General features: G+C 37.6%; 1 protein-coding gene across 2 annotated transcripts in view; it reads left to right on the plus strand.

The window, feature by feature from the left end:
* The first annotated feature begins 1,196 nt into the window (after nucleotides 1–1,196).
* LOC135086849 (protein scabrous) overlaps nucleotides 1,197–12,208 on the plus strand; it is a 45,827-nt gene continuing 34,815 nt past the window's right edge. For both annotated transcript variants that reach the window (XM_063981666.1, XM_063981667.1), the window contains exon 1: nucleotides 1,197–1,452. In XM_063981666.1, coding sequence (XP_063837736.1) covers nucleotides 1,280–1,452 — 173 coding nt within the window. In that variant the 5' untranslated portion in view covers nucleotides 1,197–1,279. The remainder of the gene's footprint in view (nucleotides 1,453–12,208) is intronic.

The raw sequence follows: 12,208 nt of genomic DNA on the forward strand, positions 1-12,208 counted from the left end.
ATTCATTTGAGCCCACGTTTCATAGTGGTGGATTGAGTCGGATAGTTAGCTAAGTATGAATAGGACGCTTTTAGTAAAAATCTGACTTAACTTAATTTTGCAGGTGACTTAATTTAGCCGGAGATTTAAAAAAACTTAGAGTTGATTTAAAAAATTACATTTAAATTTCAAACATCCTGTGCCCTCGTGAAAATCGTTTGAGTATTTTTTCCCATTTTCTTGTAGCGTGATGTTGCTTTCCGCAGAAAATGGATCATCCATTACAAAAGCATTTCTTCATACAAACTACCTAACTGTAAATCACCAAAACACTATCTATAAATATAAAGTAAATACTTGTAGATTTAATCATCTAAGACTTGTTGAGAACTCGTGGCAGGTTTTTTTCCAAAATCTGTTTACCCTGCGCACCCACAAAAGGTTTTTAGGACATAGGAGAACGCAAATACTATCAAATTTTGCGAGCCGATTACAGGTCCAGCTCGACTGAACAAGAGGCGCAAACACCTTTGTGAAATATTTTGTTACGTATTTTGTAAAAGCTTTGTCATGAAAGGTATTATTACAAAGTACTTATTCGTTTCAAAACAAATACGAACTCAGCCGCCTACGTTAAACAACCAAAATTATAGATGTTCTTATCTATGTTGTTTTTTCGCTGGCACGTATGTGGATGCTTCCTATATTTGTTAGAGTTAATACTATGCTACAGTACCTATCACTCTTTATTGACCATGAAAAACAGCTATACTGGCTAGGTACTGACTCACTGAATCGCCAACCTTTATGAAAATATTTTTTATTTATAGAGAAAACCTGTCCCATTCAGTGTTTTCAAGTCTAATTTCAATCATTGCGTAATAAGATGGAAAGAGAAAGAAAGAATACCACATAATAAATTTTGTAAAAATGTACTCGCACCTTATTTATTTTTGTACGTTACATTAAAAAAATAAATTACGAGATTCATATTAATGTGCGTTAAGAAAGCTGCGGTTTTTTTCATCCCTTCTCATTGTTCGCTCCCAAATCGGGTAGCATAAGTGGTCGAAAGTTTTGCTTTCGGGCGCGCTTAGCGTATGTTTAAGCAGGCTGCGCTCGCGGGCTTCCCCTTTGACAACTGTTGAGCACATCTGCTCCACGCACGCCTATATCTGAACCCGGCGGGCTGCGGCGCCTTCATTCCGTTCCCGACCGTCCCCCGAGGCAGGCGTCCGACCGCCATCGCCTATACTCTCGCGCCGAACTCTTAACTCTGACGAACTCAGCCAGCGCCAAGATGAAGTGTATAAAAACTGTGCTAATGACTTTAATATGTATACTTATAAACGTGAACGCTGCCGAGATGAGACTCCGCGAAGAAATGCAGGCCATGGCAGAACAGTTAGAAATCCTGAAAACAAACCACCTGACCGATGTCACCCGCCTGAAGAGAGAAGTAGCAGAACTGAAGTAAGTATTTAAGTTAAATACACTTTTAATGTAATTTTAAAAGTTCTAAACAGCGTGGATCCAGCCCATAAACTTGGCTCGAAGCAGCTTTTGGTATTGTTGCCGGCGATTCGAAAATTTCAATGTTTTGATGAGTTTAAAAGTATTTACCGAGCTAAAATTGTGAATTAAAAAGTTGAGGTTTCATAAGTTAGAAAAGTTATTTAAACTAATTCTACTGATACTGGTGGCTTGGCTTCTAACTGTTCTAATTATTAACTGCTTAGCTACAAAACTTTTAAAAGCCTATCTTACGCGAAGGAAGTAATGTGCACAGCGAATTTTTTTCAAGTAAAAGGACAGGAAATAAATTGATAAAGAAAAGCTAGAAGAATTATTTTGTTTCGTTTTTTGTTTTTTACTGTTTTGTGGGAAATTACTTATCCCAACTAATATTATAAATGCGAAAGTAACTCTGTCTGTCTGTCTGTCTGTCTGTCTGTTACGCTTTCCCGCTTAAACCTCGCAACCGATTTTGATGAAATTTGGCATAGAGATAGTTTGAGTCCCGGGAAAGAACATAGGATAGTTTTTATCCCGGTTTTTGAAACAGGGACGCGCGCGATAAAGTTTTTCTGTGACAGACAAAATTCCACGCGGGCGAAGCCGCGGGCGGAAAGCTAGTTTGTAATAAATGACAAAAAGCTATTGATAATTATTTCACCCAAAGATTTGTGTTAACCTTGCAAAAATTAAATCAAGTACTCGTGTAGGTACCTAGTATGGTTTTTTGCCAATATATATATCATTTTTATAAAACTTAAAATTCTTAATTAAATAAACTTTTGTAGCAACAGAAGCCTGTTTTAAAAGTTTAATTTAAAAATGCTCAATATCGCTACAAAAATACAGTTGTTTCTTGAAATTATCAGTGTCATAACTTTGTATGTACTTCTCGTTCTCTTTGGTATCGCGAAGCTCGTAATTGAATTTTCGCTACGAAAACACTTGTTTATTGGTAGATACTTTTATACTTAGCGGAACAATGGGAAAGATTTAAATGGGCACAAATAAATTGGGTTCGGTCGCCTCTCAAGTTGGTGACGAGGTTTTCTCGCATCTGCACTTCTGTAGTCAAGTAGGTGCTTTCGCTTTAGCTGCCTCTTCATTCGCAAAACCTGGGCGTTGACAATTTGAGGAGGACAAATCAAGAGGATTTCCCTGGAATATTACAGCCTACAGGAACTGGTTATTTTCCATCTCGTGAATAAATCACACAATTCATTTATTTAGATTTACGCGAGCCGTTATTTCTTTGAACGCGCCGCTTTAGGTACGTTAGAATGTGGTAGGCAATTTTATGAGTATACTTGCATCAATTATTATAGAACCAGCTAAGTACTAATCTGATTCGCACGTGAAGGTTCCGTACCTACTACTCTACAAGAGCACTGTAATAATTCAATTTTATCTATTTAAGAAAAACACTTTAAAAAAATCAATTTTTCGTACCTATTTAGGTGAGGGTTTAAGGATCTTTTTACTTCTACGGCATTCACATGTTTTATCGATAGCTTAAATAAGTAATAAGACATGTTCTTACCTCGCCCTTTGTCGTGGAATTTGGTTCGCCACTGAAAGACAATAAGAGTTATTTTTACCTCGAAATTATACGGAAAAAAATATGAATGGTATAACCACCTAATATTGCCTTAAGAAAAAGGTTTAATTAACTTTTGTTATCCCGTTAGTGCTATTTTTATGAAACATTGAGGAAGAAACGAGTATCTGTTTTAAATTACTTTAAAACAATGCTTTGTGAGTTCCGATCCCGGGTATCAGGTACATCGAATAAGATCCCACAAGTGCCACTGGCAGTTCAAAGGATAAATGGTTATTTTTCTTTAATTACAACTTGAAACAGAGCTATAGAGTATCAAAGTTTAATATAAGATGGTTCACTTCTTGTAAAGTCAAGATGCTCGATACGAAAAGTTGATCTCGAACGTTGTGGTGACTCGACATAATCTGAAAACCTTTTTAAAGACAAGGGGTAGATTTAAAGACGGCTCTACTTAAGAAGAATTAAATTAGAAAATCGTTAATTTCTATAAAGCACTGCATTAAGCGAATGTGTCTGACGCTACAGAATAGTATGCATCCCAACTAATATTATAAATGCGAAAGTAACTCTGTCTGTCTGTCTGTCTGTCTGTCTGTCTGTCTGTCTGTCTGTCTGTCTGTCTGTTACGCTTTCCCGCTTAAACCTCGCAACCGATTTTGATGAAATTTGGCATAGAGATAGTTTGAGTCCCGGGAAAGAACATAGGATAGTTTTTATCCCGGTTTTTGAAACAGGGACGCGCGCGATAAAGTTTTTCTGTGACAGACAAAATTCCACGCGGGCGAAGCCGCGGGCGGAAAGCTAGTAATGAATAAAGCCGTTGACATAAATACCGAAGTTTTTCATAAAGGTGTTTAAAATTGAACAATCAAACATATTTAGGCATTTCGACTTTTAAGTACCTACATGAATAATGAGGAACATACAAAGTCCATACTCTCCATTATGATTTTCATTAACCTAATGGACATTATACTGATGGAGAAAAAGCTTTAAACCTATTATTTTCACAACGTTTTGAGGCAAAGCGATACGTGTGCGAAAAAGTTTTAATTTAGTTCTCTAGTTCGTTACTGGGGACTTTTGCAAGCTGGATTTCGGTCAAGTGAGTTTCAAAAGCCAATATTGTAAATTGGCTTATCGCTTGCATTTTTCGAAATCACCTAACTTCAAGTCTTTTTAAAAGTTCCATTTATATAACGTTCCTAGTTCGTTGAGAAAGAACGAAAGAACTTTACAGATTTTGGCAATTAAAAACTTGAAAAAGAACAAAACTTTTTTCTAAGGATAGCAGTAGGTACTTTCTGCAATCGTTAGTCTCAGGACATTTACTTACAGTTTAAAAAAGCTTCACGTATTCAAAACCGGATCTCCGATAATTATATCCTTAAACTCCATTCATTTACGAGTACAAGACAATGCATACAGTTATAATTGTAAACATATTATCTAGTTTAGAGAATCCGTATTCTTATCATACATGAGTAAAAAAATTCGCAAATTCAGATCAAAATGTGCCGCCCTAGGGAGCGTTTAGGCCGTCCCCGCGGCACTCGGCCGTTAAACGTGCCGTAATATACAACAAAAAAGCCTTAACTCCCGAGTGTTGCTCGCGATCGAGGCACGAGGGCCCTCCACGGAACCAGGCCAGATCGACACGATTACTCCGGCCTCCCTCCTCCTGGATTGTCATTTCATTTCACTCTTGAAATGATTCTTGACATCTCGCTGATGATTTTCGTACACTCTTCGCATTGTTACATTCGGCGTAGGTCAAGTGCCCGATAATAAGGGAGTCTGAAGTCTGAAGGATCGTACTTTGTTTTCCGCCCTTTGAAGTGGGAGGTATTTTGTGTATCCTTTGCGGGATGCATTCACGCGGATGCAATCAGTCAATCTTTGTTAACGCGCGACCACCGATCTGTCTGCGTCGATTATAATTTGAGATGCAGTGTAGGTGCGTTAGTTTTTATGATAATAATAAAATAATAATAATAAAAATGCTTTATTTCCTCACCACAACAATCAATACAATATTTTTAATACAATTTAGACTTATAGTAGAATTCGATTATTGTGGGAGACTGATGCCTAAACTAAGCTAAAAGAAGCTTGTATTTCAGGTCATCAGGCCCCCTCCACAAACCAACTTCCCAAAAAAATACATCTATACTAATATTATAAAGAGGAAAGATTTGTAACTATTTTTGTATGTTTGTAATGAATAGGCTCAAAAACCACTGAGTGGATTTTGATGAAACTTTACAGTATTGTTGTTCATAATCCAGAATAACACATAGGCTATAATTTATGACGATCTGTGACAAACGAAATTTCACCCGTGCGAAATCGCGGGCGGAAAGCTAGTATTATATAAATATAGAAAAAAGAAAACAAAGTATAAAGATAGATACAGGTTATTGCAACAATCAGTTTTACAGTGTCAAAAGCAGAAACAGTTACACTCAACTCGCTTGTTTAAATACGTCTAAAGTGGTACATTTAATAGCATTTCTGTTTCATTATAATTTAGAGTATTCAGCCATTCTGAAGTTAACACTTTACATTTCACTTTCGTTAGCGGGTATATTGTAAGAATTTTATTGATTTTATTATAAAGGAATCCGCCAAGAAAGCAAAAGAACTTCTGCGAAAAAGATGTTGAGAACTTGTGAGTTCGTCGGTCCACTGGCAGTTGACGCCTACGTGGTGAACTTTTAGAGGGGTTTTTGTAAGGGACAAGGATGTGCTGCTTGAGCACTATATGCAATATAAACAGTTGGCGCACTGTTAGGACCTTAGCTTGGGTATACAATTGGAACGTGGGATGTCTATATGTGTGAAAGTAGGAGACCTTGAGAATAGCTCGTTGCGTTCTCTCAAGATCAATGAGGTTTGTTTTGGGCGAGCCTCCCCAGGCAGTGATGCAGTAAGTAATCAGTGACTGCACTAGTGCAAAGTAGACCGATTTGCGCACGAACTCATCAGCAACGTGTCTCAGAGTTCTAAAAACATAAATCATTTTTCTGAGCCTACTGTTGAGAGAGTTGATGTGTTCCTGGAATCTGAGATGTTCGTCGATATAGACTCCCAAGTACTTGATACTCTCACAACGGTTTAGATAAGGACAGGAGCAGGTACCATGTCCTGGCATAAGACAGGAATGAGCAGTCAGAGCAAGATTAGGTGATGAGTCAACTTGTTTTTTTATAGTAAAAGAAATAAATTTGGTTTTGTCGGCATTTAGGGTCAGCACATTATTTTTTAGCCATTGCGTTACTAGATTCATTCCATGCTGAGCATTTCCGTATACCTCTTCCCATGTTTTGGCTTTGAATAATAGGACTGTATCATCTGCGAAAATTATGGATTTTCCGTTAGGTAGCTTAAGCCCTCCCAGTTCGTTAATGTAGATTAGAAAAAGTGTGGGCCCTAGCACACTGCCTTGGGGAACTCCATAATTGACAGTGCGCTCATCGCTGATGACATCATCTACTTTAACTCGCTGGGTTCTCTCACTTAGATAGCTCTCGAAGAGTCTCAACTGCACATCCCGTATTCCCATGCCTTCCAATTTACTTAGCAGAATCGGGACAGAGACCGTGTCAAATGCTTTTGCCAAGTCCAAAAATATTCCCAAAACTTTATGTCCACTATCTAGGTTTCTAACAATGTAGTCAGTCAGGTCATGCACAGCGTCAGAAGTGGACTTTTCGGCACGGAAACCATATTGAGAAGGGAAAAATAAATCGTTTTTTTCTAGATAGCTAACAAGTCTACGATTAATAATACGTTCTAGGATTTTTGAACAAGAGGATAAAATGGCTATAGGTCTATAATTGCCAACACGATCTCTGTCCCCACTCTTATAAATAGGTTTAATGATTGCTTTTTTAAAAGCTCTAGGGAAGCAACCCATAGTAAGAGCTAAGTTACAAATGTGGGTCAAGGGCGGCACTATAACATTTTATGATACGAAAATAGTATCTAGTAATATCTATCACATTTTAAAACGTGTTTAAGTTTAAAAATAACAAATTACTACTCCGATATAAAAGCTAATAAAAAAAAACCTATCCGTTAAAGTTACCGACTGGTATGTAACATTCAATTTAGAATAAATTTCGTGACCGTTTCACTTCATCCCTATGAATACCTACTCGTAATTGGCACCAGCCATTATGCGACCTTCCAACTTAAAATACTTTAATGAAAAAGAGCTTTAAATTAAAAGATAAAAAAAAAGAAAAAAGACAAGAATGTGTGGAATGTTAACTCACACGATATAATATACAAACCAAGAGGCCGACAATAGTGAGTTACCGACATTACTGTCCCGAGGCAATGAGAGCTTAAATTATACTGAAACTGTAAAAACTCTTTTTCATTTAAAAGCTTAAACGCAAAAATAAATGAGTTTGGACTTTTTATGACAACAGCCTCAAAGCACTCATCGTATGACCGCGGCTTAACAGAGTCTGACCACGTGGTTAACACATGTGGTTAAGCCATAATTGAAATCAATTATGCACCAGAAACTTTACTTATTTTGTTTGTGAATGAGGTAAAGTTCTTACAGATGGTATTGGTGGTGAAATATGCTTAGATATAACCCAAATTACTAGCCGTTCGTTGATCCTGACTTTGCACGATCTAAATCGTGTTTTAAGAGATGATAATGGTTCAAGTTCTTTGAAGGGCTCTACAAATGAGGTTGTGCTAACCTAAAACGAAGTAAAAGGAATTTCTAGGATTCTCAAAATACCTCATCAACTTAAGAAGCCTTCTTATGAAAATTTAGCGGATAGAGGAAAATGCTCCGTATTTGAGAGCTTTTTACTTTACAGTGCCCCGACGTGTCCGTATAGGCTTAGCAAGGATAATTTACTTAGTAGGTAATCTGTATTTTTAATTATTTAAAATAGCGGACAATTCGGATTCACAGCGTCAATAGTTGAATTTAAAAATACCAACGGCTACCCATACTTAATTGCGGGCTGGACAATAAAGGATTGAGTAGTCTTCGCTAGAATTTTTATTACATTCTATACTAAAAACTGGTTGTGGGATCTGCACCGCGGGACACCTGCGCCTACGCCTCGCTCGCCGCTCTTGCAGCTTGCACGCGAAACGTCACGCGATTTCAAACTTTGTACCCCCACAATAAAACCTCCAATCTATCCGCTTCAGAACATCGGTATAGTTGTTGGGATGCAGAACCAGGCTCGTGTTAAGATGAGTTTGCATACTTGAAATGCAACGACGCCAGCTGTTGCCACAACTTTTGCTCATCGATTTTTATTGAACTCGAGGTTTATTTTTGCGGCAAACATGGAAGTATACTGGTCCGCGGCTAGAAAATTATCTTTAATCAATGAACGATGATCCAGCGCAGTTATTTTTGTATCCGTCATCTGGCGGTGCGGTCACAAAAATGGTTAATATGAGATGGCATTTAAAATATTGATTACGAAATCTTATAGACATGATCAAAGGACGTATTAATTTTAACTCAAACTTGCGGGGTATAATTTTCCATGGTAATAATCATCATTACAGACTAGAGAAGAGAAGACTAGAGAAGCCTAGAGTTTTTTAGCTATCAATAGCAATTTCTTTTTCTGCAATTAACTACTTCACCGACTTATTATTATCTTCAATTATTATAATTCGGCGCTGTGTCTGTCGAGAATTTACTCTATATTCATAATACTATATGGACCTGCAGGTAGAAATTTGGTTTCGGAGTTCATAAATTAATCTTAAAAATTGATAGATAGATTAATGAAATAAGATTATACCAATATTTTCGTAATTGCTTGATGATAAAAAAGTAAAAAAGGCCTTAGCTACTTAGATACATATTTTCAAAGGAAGTTTAAACAAATCAGGCCTGTTAACACGTTCGGTTCCGCGGGCGAGCAGCCGCATGGGGGCGACATCTGGCCGCCATGTTTATTTATACTCGTCCGGAAGTACCTCCCACATCCGGCTACGAAAAACATTGACGCGTGCGCACAAGCAAACTTTTACGTTTGATTGTTGTAAATACAAATCATGGAAATACAAACTTCTCATTTTTCGAGTGAAAACACTGTTACTGATAGGTACGCTTTTAGATATGACGCATAAAAACTACCTATTATCTTAAACATTTGGTACAAATTAAAATGCTAAAAAAGCCTAAGACACATTACCGCTTCTTACAATATGCTACGGGTTACCGTAGCTATTCTCTGTGTAGAGTCAAGCATGGGTCTTTTTTCGGTAGCTTTTAAAAACATGACTGCTTTAATGACGAAAATCAGTGGCTACTCCAATAAAAACCGTATATGGACCGTTATCTACCTTTTTATCCCAATAGTTATCGAGATACCTTAAACTTCAAGTCACGTACACATACATAACAGAAAATCAATTATCCCGAGCCCGGTGGTCCATAAAGTACGGTATCGCTTGTTATTTTGGACTGGCTTACTTCGTTACTCGCTTGTGACGTCGTTACTCTGCCATGCTATAATGACACCTAATAGTTGTCAACTACGCCTGAACTCTGCGTTCCAGTATTTACTAAAGAAATCAACACCAGTCGAACCGAGCGAATTAGTTTCAGAAAGATAAATTATTTCCTTTCGATTGCTAGGTAAATACGATTAGGAAATGTACACTTCACTGAGATTAACTATTAACTTCTGTGTGCTTACCATGAGTTTACGTTAGGTGTGCTCGCTAGCGACTACGTAAAAAAATGACATTAAATGTATGACATATTGTGCAGCGCCCCTAGCGGCTACTTTCAAGAAACAAAATCTTCATAGATTTTTTTGACGTACTCGCTAGCGAGCACTCGGAACGTAAACTCATGGTAAGCACACTGATGGTCGCTGGTTCAATAAATAAATAAAAACATTCGACGCATTTGCTCTCGAAGGCTCACTGCTCACATAGATAGCTCTATCTAGAGTTTAATTATTCACTAAACCAATTTCAAATACTACCGATGCCTCGTCTATTTTCATGCTTCTCTGCTAATAACGTGTGGTAGGCCTAAGCTATCTAGGCCGGATTAAGATTTTAACAAGCCAATTTAGGTGTCAAGAGACGTTATTAGATACGTAATAGGCTAGACCACATCCACTTACGATTGCTCAGAACTAACAGAGGTCCGACCACGATAAATCATCTCTCTCTTTTTCTGAATCTCGATACTGGCAGGAGAGATAGGTAAAGGCGGATAAACCTGGCATATCAAATTGCTTTTGAGATAGGCCCTTTGGCTCTATGAATAGAGCAAATACCTGGATTTCAGAGCGCACTCCAGTATTTTATGCAACGGAACGTACTCGTATGAACAAAATGAAGCCTAGTGCGATGCCATAATTGCATTCGGCTGAGCGTAGGTATTTTGTCGACGCTATTTCGCAGCCGCAGTTCATTTACAAATGTGGGATTTAATCCTTCGAATGTTTTCAATTCCAGTTTGAATTAAGTACCTAGTAATCTTTTAACCACGGATGTACTTAACTCGTACTCAATTGAAAACTATATCTCATATACTTACTTTACTACCTATGCATTGATATAGAGTTTAGGAAAATATATTATACATAGTCAGTATTAATAAAGTAAAAAGTAGATCTGTATTTTATTATTCTAAATTACTTCTTTCTTTCTTTCTTTCTAATATTTATGGGGGGTTTAATTATTTAAACATAATATTTATACAAGAATTGAAAATAAACGCTCACTTTTATTACAACACACTACTCAAAATGTGATTTCGATACACCAAATTAGATCCATTGATCCAATAATCCACTTACATGTCTAGGCCTTCTCTAATATTCTAGACAAAATGTAGCAGCCAATTTGTTGAGCTAGCTAGCTTTATTCTCCGTGTAATTTTAATGCCCGCATAAGGGACCTGTACACGACCCCCGAAAAAACTCCGCCCGCGCGCGTTATCCGGGATCCTTAATGGCCATCACAAAAGGCAGGTGCTATTTCTAATGACGGTCTGCCTATTCCAACGCCATTTGGCAGATGTATTTTTTAACACGTAGGCTTATCAAATGCAACCTTATTACCAGCACTATAAACATCGATTGCCTCTCCGCACGGTAAATTAACATTTTTTTGGGTGGTGCAAGCTCGGAACACGACACATCTGCCGTCTGCCCGCGTCTGGCACAAGACCTTTGTCAAACTTTCCATTAATAAACGGTCGAACGTTTTTCAAAGCCTTTTACCGAATTCTATTAAAATTCATTCCCTTCAAAAGGGCGATGGCGAAATGACACACGGAATAAATGATGTCCATTCCATTTAGGTACCGTTCAGTTTTGGAGCGATTGCAAATATTTAGGTGTAACCGATTAGCTCGTGTCTACCTACTATTATTATGCAAATCAGATTAATTGAGCAGATGCATTTAATTGTCTTAACTACTTACTGATTGGGTATTCCAAATCAGTACCAAAATGTGCTTCCTATATCACCCAACTTTAAGTGTAATTGATGGGTATCACCAAGGGGCATAAAGAAAATATTTCGGCACCCAAGTAGGTACCAATAGGTTCTCGCAAACTGGCATCTGTTATTGTTAAATCGCGAAGGATTGGGAGAAATTGGTTCATTGTGAGTTCATTGGTTGCGATTGTGGTTTTTGCACTGCATTGTCGCTCGACCGGACCGGAATGCATTCACATCAATGACTACATCACAGACGGGTGATCCGACACAACTACCTGCATCATTGACATTGCGCATCTTTTGTAAGCATTCAATCTCCGGGCGTGTCCTCTAACAGTCCCACGTCGATCTAATGAAACCATTACAACTCTCCGATCACTCAATTGGAAATGGACTAGGCTATTTTTATTTCAGAAAAAAGACCTTTTCTGTGCAAATGAATTCTCGGCTCTCCTAGCTTAACTTTCTAGTTATTAGATCGAAACAATTTACTTTCATGAATATTTTTACTCTGCTAACAATTTTGTTATTGTTATTTAATAGCGGCAAAAGCAGGAACTTCCTTTAGGACGCTGTAAAACTCAAACGTACCGCTTAAACAGAACGGTGAATTTAAACGAACTTGTTTCCAGCAAAATTGAAGCTAACAAGACAACATGTTAGTTTTAACGAGGATTTAAT

The sequence above is a fragment of the Ostrinia nubilalis genome, chromosome Z (assembly GCF_963855985.1).
Source record: "Ostrinia nubilalis chromosome Z, ilOstNubi1.1, whole genome shotgun sequence".
Taxonomy (NCBI): Eukaryota; Metazoa; Arthropoda; class Insecta; order Lepidoptera; family Crambidae; genus Ostrinia; species Ostrinia nubilalis.